The 17,469-nt window shown below is 36.7% G+C and overlaps 1 protein-coding gene across 1 annotated transcript; it reads right to left on the bottom strand.

Moving 5' to 3' along the window:
- Positions 1-74: 74 nt before the first annotated feature.
- LOC113051863 (zinc finger protein 507-like) lies at positions 75-15,193 on the bottom strand. Its single transcript, XM_026216019.1, has 7 exons — positions 15,045-15,193; positions 7,870-10,031; positions 7,130-7,247; positions 5,929-6,040; positions 4,621-4,725; positions 4,407-4,541; positions 75-2,849 (listed from the first exon to the last, which is right to left on the bottom strand). Exons 2-7 carry the CDS (start codon positions 10,027-10,029, stop codon positions 2,486-2,488), a joined length of 2,994 nt encoding a protein of 997 aa, XP_026071804.1. The 5' UTR covers positions 10,030-10,031; positions 15,045-15,193; the 3' UTR covers positions 75-2,485.
- Between the last annotated feature and the right edge of the window lie 2,276 nt (positions 15,194-17,469).

The raw sequence follows: 17,469 nt of genomic DNA, 5'->3' as shown, positions 1-17,469 counted from the left end.
ATATATATATATATATATATATATATATATATATATATATATATATTTTATTATTCATTGTTTTTCTTTTGATCCTTTTTCTTTCTGTAGTGTTTATACAAGTTTTAAAAAATAGAATTCCTCTAAAAAAAATTTATACAGTAAATATTTACAGCCAGTCACATACAAAACTTGTACAGTACCATGTGTCCGAATACATTACACAGTTTGTGAGGGCACATTATACAGAATCCAAGATACCAAAGCACTCGATAAAGGGAGACTACTTGGCTTAGATTTATGGTATATTTCTGAACTCGACTGAAGCTTATTCAAAGATGAGGCTGTTGAAATGGAAGGCACGTTTGTGGCCGAGATGCTGTCCTCACTGTGATTACCAAATCTTGTGACTCATCGTGAAAGACGACACCATTGTCTCGCGGATCTCGCTTGAAACGGATTGTGTAGCTTTAGAAGAAGAAAACATTCCAGATGTATTGCAATTGTTCTAGGAACTAATGTGAGAAACAACGGCTGGAAGATTGCTGGAATACAATGGGATACCAACTGGTAGGTTCTTGATCAATTTGGACTACATCAGCAGTGATAGAATAAAATAAAAGCAGTAGCTGGGACACAAAATGAACCTTCTAGGAAGCTCAATCTCTCTTTGAAGCCATTACTTGGAACGTAGCAAGGGAACATTATGGACATAAACAAGACAACATCCTCTGAAACAAACATTTATGTGCTAAAACAATGAAATGAGAAACCTATTTCAATACTGGTAAATGAGTCAGAGTCCCGGTAAAATCATGTGACATGATTTATATGTAGACCGTGCTCCTACTTTGGTTACATTTGCAGTTTGAATTGTAAATTAGTACATTAGGTTCAGAATATAATAATCAAGTATGTACATTTTTTATGGTTTAATTCCTAAGAGTAAAATTCTCTGATACATTGGGCAGTGTGGAGCCTGAATGAATTATAGATGCCCTTTTAATCATGCCAATTTTGCAGTTTAGACTGTTGACATACAAGCATTAAGTGTATGCAAATCATCCCCTGGAAAATATGATGCATATAAAGTCTGATTAAGGGCCTTAAATTGGAGGTCAAAAGAGCAGGGCACAAAACTAGTAAATCTGAGGTAGTGATTAAGCAATATCTCAATTACTAGGCTTTCTCAATATAAAGGTGCTGCTGTAGTATCACGATGCCCAAGCCTCACATTTTTCCAAGCAGTAGGAACATGATCAGCTGGAGCAGAACTCAGTTTTGGAGCGGCACCCATGACTAATATTCAGCAATGACAAGTGCTTGAGATGCCGTGCACACAGGAGATAACAATTCAGGATTTAAAACATCAACTACTTTTTCATTTGACAGCGGCAAACTCTTGACTTCTGCCTTGAGCTTAAAGAGAAAACTGCACTCAAAAACATTCAGAATGATATTAACCTATAATAATAATATTACAGTATATATGTGTGTGTGTGTGTGTGTGTGTAAATGAAAAAAAAAATACAAAATACAACAGAACATCATCTGCACTGACAACCACATAAACTACTACTTTTTTTTTATGGATACATTTCATTTTGAACCCATTACCCATTTACAATTATAACTGATAGAAAGAAAAAAAAAAAAAATAATACAAACTGGAAGAAAAAGGGAAAGAAGATTATGAAAACAGAAATGTCTTCCAAGTTTTGGCATTTGAACTTTTTATAAAAGTTTGATTTCAATATCTATATTTTAATAATAAAAATAGTAAATAATCTATACATAGATCCTTTTTTTCTGCTGCATGTTTCCAAGAGTTCATTTTTAAATAGGGACAATTTTAAACTTGTGCTGTTTCAATGAGAACACAGTTAAATTCGTTCTATATAATGTTTATATAACAATTATATACAATTTGAAGATACGTTCCCAATGATGACTTCTCTCTCCCTCATTTCTGAGCAAAAGACCAATAGCACCATAATTAGACTATAACTAGACACACCTTTTCTAATTTTGTATGAACATAACGGAGGGGAACATGCATATAAAATAAATTAGCTTGATAAATATCAATGCAAACATTGACACACATTGGAGAGCAAGAAAGAAATCTGTCTCTCCATACTCAAAATGCAGCATGGCAAGTGCCACCTTAAAGGAAAACGTACATAAGTAATATAGATAAATAATATTACAGTGAACGATAGAAGCTGCCTGATTTTCATGTGTGGACTCGACAATGTATATTGTGAACAGATGAGGTACAAAAAACCTTTGAAATTCACCAATTTGCATAATTCAAAACAAAAGTTACTTGACTTAAGTCAATTTCATTTGTTAACTACTTGATCCTCTGAAATTCAACACATAGTCAATAACATGAACGGAAACTAATGTCAATACAAAGATAGATTGACATAAAAAAAAAAAAAAAGGTTTTGAATTGTGCATGTTGTTTGTCCAAGCAGAAATGCTACAAGGACAGTATGTATTAAAAAGTGTGTGTTGCTGGCTGCTGCTGACTTCCCTGCTGCTCCTTGCTCAGTATGATGCTGATCAGATCTCCCTCGTGCTGCTTCATGTGCTCCATCAGCTGCTCTTTACTGGTGGACTCGAAGCCACAGATACAGCAGCAAAAGAGCAGCACACAGTATTCCATACCTGGCCGTGTCTGCCCCGAGCCGCTCCTCCACGCCACGGCCTGCTCCCGGCGGGACGATGACCTCACAGAGTTGCCCTCTGGCCCATCAGTAACAGAAGCCACCTCCGGTGACTGTTTGTCTTTTCTGCTCAAGACAACATATGGACGCTCCACCCCAGTCTCACGTTTTGACTTCAGAGGTGTAGTTGGAGATCTTCGATTTAGAAAACAAAACAAAATGACTTCCCTTAAGACCATATTAGTTAGACTTGTTAGTATGAGAGTTATAAGAAGACCGAGGTACAGTAGCAAAAACAGCTGAAGAGTTGTTCCTTAAATCAGAATATAAAACGGATAGTTCCAGTCCTTGATTCTGATTGGTTGAACCACGTTAAGCGATATATTTAAATCGTGTTGGTGGGTGTGTCTGCTGCGCACTGACGACACAGGTAACTGATCAAACACAAAAATGGCTTTTTTGAACAGAATTATTCAGGAACTATTAAACATGAACAGATTAGTATCAGAAATGGATTTTAATATATTACAATGAATAATGCAATTACGTTGTTAATATTTCTCTATATTTTTTTTTTTTTTTTACCATCTGGAAAATAAAGCTCTGTATTTATTTCTTAAATCCGTACTGCATATAGTCAGTTATTTCTCTGAATAAATTCAGATTTCAGAACGAACACTCTGTCGTTTGTTATATGTGTTGAGGTCATGTCCGTCTGATGTTTATCATGTTCATGATGCTCACTACTGTAATGAACGTAGCTTTTTAATAAGTAAGGGAAATTCCCGACATTTTAAAAATAACCGTTTACATGCCTAGGTTGTTCGCATTGTAATAATGTACAGTGATACTTCATATTTATAAACGCTGACTTGTTAGGTGATGTTTTCTCATTAAAATCATAAATATTCCTATTAATTCAATGGAACGTTTTCACACACTAGGGATTACCAATATGGCGGCGCCACGGCTTCACTTTAATGACGTAATGAGCAATCCAGTTCTATATTATAGATCAGTGGGATCTACATTGTTTGGTGGAAGAATACGGTTTTTATTTTTATCATTACACTTTATTTGCTCTGTTTTATGCTGTGAAACCTTACTAGGTATATGGAATAACCATTTTAGAAAAGCATTAATCCTGTGAAGCTGTGGTTTACAGTGAATTTATAACAGCTAAGGGGGGTTTCATAAAATCCCCTTAACAACGCCCCTTAGCTGTTATAAATTCACTGTAAACCATGGCTTCTTGGGGCTTATTGCTTTATTAAATAGTCTACTTTAATTAAAAATTTAGATGCAAGGGTTTGTTCAAGTCACTACTCGAAACATGTTTACAGAAGTATTGGGACAGAATGTTTTCATACATATGGAGGCAAATATTTCTATTACCACAGCGTTTTTTTTATATACACTACCATTGGGGTTAAGATTTTTTTTTTTTTTCTTAAAGATATTATAAATATGTGTTGATTATTTTGAATTACATAACCCTTACAATTTCAGAGCGAACCTAAATACTGAGATACCAAACACCATCAAAAGCTTGGGGAAAAAACCCAGAAAGTTTTTGTTTAGCTACATACATCAAGCCACAGATGGCAGTTCTGAGAAGAAAAACAAAATACAATTACTCTCATTATATAATTATAGAGTTTCAGTTATATCCACTCATCCTGGAGCAAAATAAAAAAAAAATAGTAGTACATCACACAAAATAATTTAAATTACTATAAAAGGCCTTCTTACCGGCTGCTCTGGGAAATGGCCTCATTGATGGCCTTGTTGACTTGCTCATAGTTGTAATTCTGATCTCCAGCGTGTTTCCACATGTGGGATTTGAGAGATGGTGGGTGGCTGCACACGTAACCACACAGCGAGCACCTATAGCACAGAACGAAGATTAGGACCCATCTCCACTTAGAGTCAAGTTGTGTACACCAGCTCAGTGTTTGTCTCGCACCTGTACTGCTCCAGCAGCTGCATGGCTTGGTGCTCCTGTGGATGTCTCTTCATGTGGCTCTTCAGGCTATTCATATTAGTTGTGGCGAAATCACAGTTGCAGCACCTAGAGGGGTCGTGCGGCACAGGATAAAGAATTTGAGCGGCTCAAGGCCACAGTTTGAAAAGAGACCTTGGGGCACCTGTCAAGAGGGGTCAGGTGATATTTGTTTTGTGTGTGCAGCTGTGTGTTTGAACGTTTGGAGGGCTGCATTTGAAGAACAATGAAAGGCTGTTTGTAGAGAGGCTGAACTCAAAGCACGGCTTGCAGCAAAAGCAATACATTGCAGGCCTTGAATGGATCATGCGGCTGTGTTAAAAGAAGCCTCTCTCTCAGAAGCTGTTTGAAATGATCATGGGTGAGCAGAACTGAAGCAAGACGCATCACCACACACAAAGAGACCATAATGGGACCTTGAGGTGTTTGTGTGAGCTTGCATGTGATTTAGGTGAGTGTATGTGCATTTGCGTTGAAGAGAAAAATATCTTGTTCTTTTATAAGCAGATAAAGGCTTTACACAATGAGTGCAGGTGACACAGACTTTTCTTAAGCACCACTGCACCCTTGTGGTGATAACTAATAATGCTTTCATTTCCAGCCAAATCGGATTCCTTCTGATTTGTTCTCCTAATGTAACATATCTTTTACAACTAGTGGTGGGCATAGATTATTTTGTTTTAATCTAGATTAATCTCACTGTGATCTTGAAATTAATCTAGATTAATCTAGATTAAAAAGGCTCATTCGAATTCTGACGAAGGCATTCAGAATTTGGGTGTTACCCAAATAAAATTGACAAACAGTAAGTCTTTGAGAAGGGGTTTATCAAGCTAGATGGTGCATTAGAAAATGGGCTCATCTCCTGTTTCCAAAATGCATCACAAAGTGCTTGAAAAAGCTGTAAACTAATTCCACAAGGTGCAAACAACCTTACACCTGTTTCAAAACCAATTTTTTTTTTTTCAAGTTTATATGCATCAAGGTACAGAAACCAAATAATTAAATGTAAAATAGCACTGGATAGTCTTCAATGTAAAAATAAAATATACAATCAAACCTACATTTATTCAATTTATACAATCAAAACTACATTTATAGACCCAGCTCTCAGCCCAACTTTGAGAATAGATTAACGGCCCGATAAGAGTCTCGCGTTAACGCAGCACGTTAATGCAGATAACGGCCCACCACTATTTACAACCAAATAAATTTGGTTCTATATTTATACTGATATTTTATAAGTATGAAAAAAAGTTATTTTCCCCAAACCTGTATGGTTTATCGGAGTTATGGATTCGCCGATGATTGCGCACCCCAACATATGTGGAGCTGGTGTAGTCACACACATCGCATTTGAAAACGCTCTGCTCACCAGCCGAATCTGAGCAAGAAAGAGAAATACACAAAAATCAGAAAAGAAAAAGAATGTCTCCAAGTTCTAAGTTGTTAAATAAACACAATCACCATGTTTATGATTAAAAGAAATCATTTAACCCATCTTGTCAACTTGCACAGAGCTCAAAACTCTGATGTTTTGTTCAGATCAGGTTCTGCATACTCAAAAATCCTCTCATTATAACGAGCAAAGTACAGATGTGATATAATAGAGATTGATTGTGCAGTGATTATAACGAAACATCATGAGATCGCGATGAATGACAGCTTTTTAGTAATTATAAGGGGAGTACAATTTGTGTGCTTTCTAAGCTATAGTCCAGGGTTATTCAAATCCTGTCCTGGAGGGCCAATGCGCTGCAGAGTTTAGCTCTAACCCTAATCAAACACTCCTGAGCATGCTAATCAGTGTCTTTGGGATCATTAGAAAATCACAGGTAGGCGAGTTTGATCAAGGTTGGAGCTAAACTCTGCAGCGCATTGGCCCTCCAGAACAAGATTTGAATAACCCTGCTATAGTCCATTCAGAATTTGAATAAATACGCTGTCTGATAACCATTTATACAAATTTGTCATTTGCTATTGTGTAGCATTTACTGTTCTCAAGTTAATTAAGTGCAAGTGGAGCAGGTCTGAGCTGGTGTGATTGAGTGGAGGTGGAGGATGATTAGCAAATTCTTTGAAGTATGTACATTCAAGCCATTTTAAGACAAATCAATTATTTTAATGGAGATGTTTAAATATGTCATTTTAAACATCAAAAATGAGCTTTTAAAAGTCATGAATTGTGACTGCTGGGCAACTTTAAAATGTCACTTATGTCTAGTCACGTATGCCAGAATTCTCCAATCATTTAGACAGTTTAAAACCCACCCCTCGGCAATCGACTGCAAGCTTGTATTCTTTTGTGAGTGCAACTTCTCAAAATCCAATCAAAAATCCCCACCCTACGTTTATTTCTCTCACGATAATCTGTTAAAATCAAATATACATCCATTTCATCACGACTATAAGTAGGTTTAAGAAAACAGTTTTTGTTTCATTGGGTAGCACAGGAGATTTGTTCAGGTCTCACCTTCATCTGTTATCTTGGCTGACTCTTCAATGATTGTTGTGCTTTCAGCAACATGGGTCAGTGTGCTGCTATCGTCGCCTATCCCATGCCCTTCTCTCTCGTGGTTTCTCAGCTGACTCTGAATGAGGTATTAATAAAACCATCATCAGTGCTTCATAAGGAGGAGGTTTATTAATAAAGCAGAAAGCAAGGGAGAGGAGAGCAGTGCATTCCAATATAAGGAACTCTAGTATACAATCTACATGGGGTACAATTAATACTTGCTCCAGACTCAGAACAGTTGGGACTTACTTAAATATGCATTGCCTACCAGGAAATGCAAAAAAAAATTCAATGAAGTTCAAATCAAGCAGATTATGTAGTCTATTTTATTACATCAATACAATATAGGCTATGCACAATTAATTGTGTTTCTTCTAAAGAGAAGAGCATTTAAACCACAATTTTTTTTTTTCCATTTCAGTTTTGGACCCACCTACTTTCATTGTATAAACAAAACATATTAAAAATCTTCAAAATAATTTCTGTTGTGCAGAAAAAAAAAGGCATACAAAATTAGAGTAAATGACAATCTTTTTTTTGGTATGAATTAAGTTAAATGGGGTAATGACAGACCCAATTAGCTACTAGACAGACCCAATTAAATATCGTTCATTACAATAGAGGTATATTCTATGAAATTACTTTCTTATGCTTATTTCCATGAAACTTAAAAAAAAGATATTTTTTTTTCTCCTCACCTTGAAGTGGAACCTCTCAGTGCACTGTTTGCAGTTGTACATGCGAGGTTTGAAGTGGTGGATCATGTGACACTCCAGGTCCTTGCTGTCACAGGCGACGTGTTCACAGATGGGGCACTGGTAGGGCAGTCTCTGTCTATGTATACGTAGGTGCTGTTTTATGTAACCCTTGTTTCCGCTGCTGTACAGGCACAGTCGACAGCGGTAGGGCCTTTCGCTCCCAGCAATATATTCCACCAGACCGTCTGTAGTGGAAATATCACTAGGCACAGCAGCACACCCAGGAACATCGCCTACATGTTGGCTTTGGGTATTGTCCTGCAATTCCTTCAGAATGTCCTCGTCTGAAGTGTTTTGGTCTGAACGCTCTTGCAGGCGCTCAATGACAGTCAAAAGAGACATGCTGATTCCAGCTTTGGAGGGTCCCTCGACCAGCACATCTTGAGAATCTTTTGAACTCTGGAAGCCAATGTTAAGATGCGCCCCTACATCTCCAACTGCAGCGCCGAGTTCTCCTGAAGACGCCTTAAGGTTGGTGCGATCAGCAATCTCCATAATTCTCTGGCCTGTGTCAGGGCTTTGAGTACTCCAGTCATGGATATCTTTTGCAGTGGTTTTGCTGAGCTCTGGGGCCCTCATGGGCATGGCCACCAATGCTTCGGCTGCCAAAGAATGCAGCCGAAGTGACTCGGAGTAAGTCCTCCTCCGAACCGGTGGCACGTTTTCATCAGAGGGAGAACCCAATGACACAGAGTCTTTCTCCTGTTGTCGATCTTCTCCATTCCAGCCAATCACAACCTCCTCCTTTTGTTTGTAGTATACAGGGAGGTGCTGGCTCTCTAAATCTGTCTCCTCAGAGGAAAGAAGGGTCTTGTCTCCTTCTACATCTGGGCTGAGGAGCAGAGGTTTGCTGGACACTGGTTCCTCTGCACAGGGAAGGCGTTCCACGATGACGTTGATGTGGCCAGCGCTGTTACCACTGCAGTTGATAATCTTCTGTGCGGAGGACAGGAGACTGTCGGAGCTTGCCTGTTGGCTCTCAGTCTCCAACTCCAGCTCCATTTGTGCTTCTGGTGTCACCTGCACCTCCACCAAGGGCTCCTCTGGGTCTTTAAGAGTTAAAACTTGACTAATCAATGGGAGTTTGGTCTCCACTGTTTTCAGACCTTCTTTCTCCCCATGACACCTCACTTCTGGTGAAGCACACAGCTCTAGCTGGATACTGGAGGAGCCATGAATCGCCTGAGGTTTTCCTCCAACTGCTGCGAGTACTACAATTGTATCCTCCCTACCTGCTGGAATCAAATGAGAACTGGTGCTTTGTAAAGTATCAGGACAGTCTGTCTCGTCTTCAAATATGGGGTACGAGCAGTCAACCAAGCCAGCGTGTTTCCATGCATGGGTCTTCAGATTCCGCTGTTGTCTGCACTCATAGTTGCAGATGAGACAACGGTACCTGCCCTGCTCAAAGCTGTACCACTTCTTTGGTGTAGACGTCTTGTCTGTTTCCATATTGCTCACCGTCAAAACTGCCATCCTTTGGTGAGCGCTCCTTGCCGATGCGATCTCTTGTTCATCTAGGATGTGTCTGGCATGATCGCCCTCCTCCAGGTGGAGTCTTATATGTGCCACCAGCTCCTCTTGATGGTTTGAAGTGAACTGGCACTCTGAGCACATTAGGATGAGTTCACTGTGCTGCTCGTCATGAAGCAGTAGATGCTCTTTCAACAGCTCCAATGTAGGGGAGACAAATCGGCACATACTGCACTGGTAGCAGGTGACCGTCCGAGTGCCTAAACTTGAAGCTTCAGGTTCCAAAATGTTCCCAGGTGTGCTGCTGGATGTCGGGCGGTCGTCTCTTTGTTCTCTTGATCTCTTACAAGGTGTGAGCCCCTCAGTGCTGTCCCTGCTGTCTGGAACTGGTACAGAAGCAGAGGTCATCAAGGGTTTCTTTTTCCCAGAGACAGAGCATCGTTTGGGCTGCTTTTCCACGATCTTGCTGAGCTTCTCAATGACCTGAATAAGAGAGTCGGCAGCCTGCTTTTGCTGCTGTCGTTGCTGGTCCTCGGCACCATGAAGACATCTGTCGGGAATGAAGACGGTATTCCGCTGGACTCTAGAGTGAGGCACAAGGACAGCAACTCCACTACTGTCCTCCATTCCTGGAGCATGAAAAATAAACATGCAAAAAATTAGCTACCCTCTCATTCACTGATCTGCTCAAATGCTCTGATAATACTGAGTAAAAAAAAATGATGTATTGATATTTAATATAATTTCTGTTCAAAGTTGTGTGTGTGTGTGTGTGCCACTTTCATTAAAATTCCTACAAAATTACTTTATATTATTTAAAAATAATAATTAGGCTAATTATTACAAAGCATTTTCAGTTTCGGTCTTCAGCCAAGTACATCTAAAATGTTCAGTTTTTGGCCCAGAATTTTCATTTCGGTGAATCCCTAGTGCTTTGTGAGCTCATTTGATCATCCAGCAGTCTTAGACTAAAGATTTGAAGACAAACATTTCAGTTTAGTACATTTATTACTTAATAATATCACAATACAGTAAATAATTTTTGTGCCCTTAATTGTCCTTACTGACCTTCCACAAAAGTTCTGCTGGATGACTACAAGAGCATCCTGGCACTGCAAAACAAGATGTTATCTGTCACTGATACTAGCACCCAAGCCTTATGATCTAACATGTATGTGTAGGCTGTAGATCGGCTCAATGTCCACTTTTAGAATCATAAGGTCGTTTCCGACATCCTTAAATAACACCTGACCGCCTTCATCAATGTGTAGATACTGAAACGCCTCTGAGCTTTTCAAATTGTTCATCACCTTACCATTACAGGCTAATGCCGGGTTTCCACCAAAATTACCTGGAAATTTTTCATTTATTTTAGACCTATACATGTTGCTTTCTGCATTTCCACCGCGGTCAAAAGTACCATGAAGATTAGGCAAATAGTCTGGTGACATAGGTCTGCCTGCATTTCTCAATAAAAAGTACGCAAATTTTGGACATCCTCTGTAATTTAGACTTTGTGAGTTCGACTCAGGAGTTTCCGGTAATTCTGAAAACAGCAGCATATTTGATAACATTAGTCAGCTCGCCTTGGCTACTGCAATTTTACTCACTGTATATTTACAATATGACAAAATATGATATCAAACATCACTTCCTCCTTTCGTTTTCATTTAAACATATTACTATATTAATTGAATAAAGATCAAAGATTACCTGCTAGATTTAACAAATTATATTTTATGTAAAAAGAGACATCAGGGCCAGCGGCAAATGGTAGAAGGACTAGCCTAGTCGAGACATTTTTAAATAGGCATGGTCTTTATAAATAAACTGCATTTGAAAACAACTGAAACAACATACAGAACTAACAAATATTTCTACTGCATCATATAATAATTGCTGTTAATAATATTCATCGTCTGGTTGACAACGTCTTGTATTAATTTTTTAGAAAAATCCTGTCATATGCACATAAACTGACAGTCACCACTTATTAGCTACTACTAAATATTATGGAAACTTAATTTTCTGTAAACTTGCTTTGTAATGATTTGTATCGTAAAAAGCGCTATACAAATAAACTTGAATTAAATTTGAGTTTTAATTCTCACCTGAAATACTTTTTAAACTACACAATAACAGTAATATTTTACTGGAGTACCAGCCCAAAGTCACTAGTTCCTGGGTAAAGTTCAAGCGGTGGAACTTAAGTTACTGAATCTACAAAATAAATAAAAATGCTACCATATGTGATAAGAGGCCATCGTCCCAACCATCTACCGCGGAGGGTAAAGGTACTGTTATTTCACCCTTTTTAAGTTTAAGCTGTTTTCCCACATTGTTAGCAAATTTGGTTCGCTAAATCTTGAATGACAGACGGTCAACTGTTGAATGAATGAGAGCCGAGTCCCGCTTGTTTAATTTGAACCTGAAAAGGCCCCCGTTTTTTTTTAATTCAAAAGTATAATACTTGAAACATAAAATAAGTGAAAATGGATTTTAAAATAAAAGTGTAAATATCTTTAATTAGCCTAGGCCTTCTCACATTACATCATGTTTCTGTTTACTCGTTTTACAGCATTGCGCATTATAACTAATCACACACGATTCTGTTGAGTTTATGGATGCAATGGTATTGTTGTCTAAACAGACAAGTTCATGGTGTGTGTAGTTAATAGATTAAGCTACACTAACATTAGGCTACTTTAGCCTTACCCTGCAGTTGGTTCGCTCTCTGTCTGTGTGTAAGAGATTTATTTTTTCTTTGCTTAATGATTGTTTGGTACACCTAATTAACTGATATTGACTTTTTTCACTTTGGAACTGACGATAAGAAAAACCATTCATGTATTTTTTAACTGTGGGGGAGGGTGGGCACCCAAGAGCTATGACACTGGTCTAGAACTACATTAACATTATGTTTACACAGCACACACAATGCCTCTGCACTTACTCCCGGATTCTCTCAACATGGGAACAGGAGAGATGTCAGTCAATAAATGGGTAAACAAAGTAACTTATGTTACTTACTTGAAATAGTAACTCAGATATTTCATTGTAAATTAAAAAAATAATGCATTCCTAGTAATGCATAAAAGCAATGTATTTACTAGTTACTTGGGAAAAGTAATCAGATTACATAACTCGCGATACCAGGGCTCTACGGTGCGACAGAAAACTACTGCGTGCGACTATGAAAAATTATTTAGGAGCACCACTGCGACTGACCAGATTATCAACATATTTGTGATTGCTATCAAGAGACTTTCAAAGGTTTCTACGTGTTTTTGGGGCATTGAGTAATATATCACAGATATATCTAACGAATCATTTCATAAGCAAAGTAGACAGGGTGTAAATAAGAGATGCATTGGGCAGTGCACAGAGTTTCATTGATTATAAATTTGAGATCACAAACCAAGATGAGTGACAGCTTTTAATGATTTTGTAAATGGGATACTGATTTAATACAACAGTTAAATAAACAAGAAGTTAATATTAAGTGACTAATTTGACTAGAACACTACTGTCTGATTTTGTCGTTGAAAATAGTTAACTAACTGTGCGTTCACACCGCCGCCGTCGAGTGTCAAACATATTCAATATTGATGTGGACGAAGTATTAAGGTTCTTAACCTAATAATGCATAAAGCACTCTAAAAATACTCTGATGCAAGTAAAATTCCTGCATTGAAAATGTTACTTATGTAAATATAATCAAGTATAGACATTACTTAATGTACGTATAATCAAGAAAATTTGTTTAAAAGCAAACTGGGACTACTATAGCCAAGTATTATTTATTATATCATTAGATTATTATTCTTATATCATTACTACACAGCAGCAACTCACCAGAAACATGAACAATCTCAGACACCTTGGTCCACGTATCATTTTTAATAAAAAATAAAATAAAAAATCACATCACAGATTACTGCAAACGCGCCACAGCAATAATCAACCCTCTGCTTGGGAACTAATGTGGTCGGAGCTGCATTCTGTGGAATCCTCTCAAGCAGTGGACTTCTACGTTCTGATTGGTTGGTGCCCAACCACGTCATAGCTCATTACCATAAATTTGCCCTGATTTAAACTCTCCTGGACACTCCTCCCCGGCTTACATTTAAAATGAATGACTTCCGGACACTTTGACGCTGGCAGTGTCAACGCACAGTAAAACACAGTTGAGCCACTGCACATCTCGATTTAAACACAGCAGTATTTTGTTTATGAATGGACGATGCGATTTTAAACTAATCTAGTTAGTCAATGATTCATGATTACCCCATTTATAAAGACAGTCACTTGCTTCATTCCTGAACGAATCAGCCACTTGAAAGAATCAAATGAATGAATGATTCAGTGGTAAAATCAATGACTTTTAGTTATTTTTTTAATTATATTTTCAGTTATTTAAATTTAACATTTAATATTTCTAAATTCATAATTGTACATTTAAAGCATAAATCTGAACATGAATACATTTAATTGCACTCATGCCACCTCTGAGCCACATTAAATGTCTGTATTAAATGTTATATGCAACCAAGTTTTGTGCTAAGCATCTAAATAATGTGTATTGTTAGCGATTGCCTAATTAACTGTTAAATTAAACACAGATGTATTTTTACTGCATGATGTTCTATGACCAGTTTAGCAAATCAGTTTGAGCACATTTTATTTCTTAAAACACAAATAACAATAAATAATTTGAACCTAGGAACCCAGATCACCCTGTCAGGTATTATTGTGCAATAATGAATGACTGTAACATCCCTCAGGGATATTTTAAAATCCCTGAATCACTTCTAAAAGGTCTGACTCATCAGTTGATTTTTCACTCTTAAAACATTTGCTCACAGCACTTCTGCATTTTTGACATACAGCTGAAAAGGAAGTACTCGAATCAAAACAAAAACACATGGATCATGAGCACATGAAAATGCGTGCAATTATTGTGTAACTCATAACAAGGAAAGCATGGGTGTGATTTTTCATTTCTCAAATGAAAATGTTATAGTACTTCACACATTAGTAGTAGTATTTCTGTACAATATAAACCAATTGGGTCCAAAATAAATAAATAATTTAACATGAAATCACTTTCCCTTTAAGATCATTTAGGCCTATATTTTGCAACACTGAAATATATATATATATATATATATATATATATATATATATATATATATATATATATATATATATATATATATATACTATGAGTTTGTTGAAAAGCAACAAGTAACGTAGTCAAAAGCCAAAATCGACAAGGAAAAAAACATGAATGGTGAAGGGGTTAAAAATAAACACTGTGCGACAAAATAACAAGATATGACGAGTTAACGGATGTTTGGAGACAGATCTAATGACAGATGCACAACTAGTGCAAATCAATATCAGATAATCGGAGTGAGATAACTGAGCTGAAGTTTAGCAGGTTGTGTGTGTTTGAGAACATGGTGTCCGTGATATCCGTGGAGACGAAACGTGAGAAAGGGGCAGGACGTTTCTGACCACAGCAGCACGCAGCACACATGCACGCTTTACAGTTCACCATGAGCTGAAAAATACAACTATCCCGGTTAATAAACAGCCCAGAGTCACGCGACTGTCACGACTATCCGAACCCTACTTACTGATGCGGCAGTTGTGTCTGATCTTTGGCCTCGGAGCTCGTGATGCGCTGTTTTTTTTATTCCTGTGGTATAAAAGTGCTTCTTCCTGGCATCAAAATGGCGAGAATGGAGCGTCGATCACGTGACTCGCTGCAAGTCATGTGACCGGGGACAGTGACATCAGCCAGAAACACCTGCCCCACAGCTTTTTGAGAAATACGTTCTTACGCTCTACTTTTTGTAATTATTTATTCCTTTACTTTATGCTTTGTATGTTTGTACTGTAGTGAGATAAAATACTGATCTGTGAATCAATTTTATTTAGTAAAAAAAAATCGATTTGATAATTATTATTATTAAGTGAAGACCCTTGAAGATGCATCCATATGAATTGCATAATTTTGCATGTTTTTATTTATTTATTATTATTTAGTTCAATTAACATTATAATTGTTTTTTTATTATTATTACATTTGTAGCCTATATGAATTAGATATACATTTCAAACATATGTTATCCATCATAACCCGAGAAGATCATTCAGTGTGACTATTTAGTCTATTTCTGTCTTCAGTTAAAAATAAAGCCAAATATAAAATATGCATTTTGACTGAAATGTTATTTGATTAAATATTATAGCTTATGCACTTTTAAACATTTCCATTTTGTTATTATTAACTTTTGTTTGTAATAGAAACCTTCTTTTTGGACCATTTATCAATAAATCTTCTGTAAATACTGCAGATGTCACGATGCGTGGCTTTCAAAGCTTCATATTTAGAGACATGCCAAAAGAAGTCGGGCCCTCAGCACATTCAGTGATCAAAACACAAGATGAGAGAGGCAAACCTTACATTCCCCATCACTGGAGCTAACTGAAGAAAATGATCTTGTTCACGCTGGAAGGATGACAGAAAACTTATACTACAGTCAACATTTGAAGTGGATCAAGTTAATCAAAATTGTCCTAAGACAGTCAAGAACGTATTTTGGTTTTAGGTTTTAGCACAACTTTGCTTAACTTTTTTTGATTATGTTTTATAGTTTGGGAGGAGCCCTTAGCTCTGTTCTTTGACCATTTCCTAGCATCCTTCCACCACCCCATCCCCATCTCTGTGCAACTAAATATTTAATTTCAGAATCTATATCTTTGCTTGTTTACCATTATAAGTAAAATGCATTTATAATCATATGTATATAATTAAGATGACATATAGTATATCACAAGTCAAGCATGTGTATAGAACACACAATAAAAGCCCTTTCAGCCAATAAAATCACAAGTGTGGAAGCTTAAATGTAGAATATATATATATATATATATATATATATATATATATATATATATATATATATATATATAAAATATATAGAATACATTTTTTTTTGTCGTACCTACTGAAACATCATGTGAATTCAGCTGCAGATAGTGTTTTGAATTAGTGTTTTAGTGACTGTCTTATAGCTAACAATGTAACTGTTTATTATTCAGAAAGAGTAACTGAACAGTCCTCATCACCACTACACAGAATTGTAAATACAAATGCGTAAAATTTCATTATTTTAGAACTGTCTTTGCAGTGCTCTTGAAACAACCAATCAGATTCAAGGAACCAAAAACTAGTGTTTGCCAAATACAGAGTAGAAATAAAATATACTAAATAGTTTAATGAATAAGTATATTTCATAAATAAATAGAAATTGTTTCATAAGTTAAAAGGAAAGAAGGTCTCAAATAATCGTGTGTACTTGTCCTGTCACACCATCATGGACTCTGTATTTTGCACTGTTTCTCGCTGCTTTTTAGTGTCATAGTTATTCATTTGATTTTATCAGTTGAGGTGTGTGTCTCGTTATCTTAACTATTTATGTTCTCTTCAGTTTGAGTTCAGTGTTGGGTCTTAAGTTAATGAAGAGTTGTGTTGGACTGGTTCTCTTTGAGGATTCTGCATTATAGATTATTAAAGTCTGTTGGAACTTCAGCTTCATTGTCCATTTGATCACCAAACAAACTCATGACATAAAGTAGGAAATGTGTACACTGCATATAATGGCATCAAGATCTGGTCAGACCAGGCATTTGTCTATTTTTCTTTGTGCCAGGTAAAAGGGATCCACCTGAAAAACTAGAATTTCAAAACTACAGTAGATCATAGTCTTCAGGAGAAAAAATTAAATAAAATAATTGATTATTTTTAAGAAAATTACATCAGGCTATCTTGTGAATCAGAAGGAAAAGAACTGATGTAGGATGATTATTATTATTATTTTCTTTTTTATTATTATTTTTTTTTTTTACAGTTCAAAGCATGACAGATTAAATGACAGATTCAGGCATTCAGTTGGTTGTCAGGATGTGACATTTTCAAAGGCAGAATTCAAAGCCAAATATTGCTTTATTAAAATGCTTAGAAGGAGACAAACTTAAATATGGTTAGCCACAGTG

The sequence above is a fragment of the Carassius auratus genome, chromosome 32, assembly GCF_003368295.1.
Source record: "Carassius auratus strain Wakin chromosome 32, ASM336829v1, whole genome shotgun sequence".
Taxonomy (NCBI): domain Eukaryota; kingdom Metazoa; phylum Chordata; class Actinopteri; order Cypriniformes; family Cyprinidae; genus Carassius; species Carassius auratus.
Note: the sequence above shows the minus strand (reverse complement) of the source record. Positions and strands in the feature narration are given on the sequence as shown.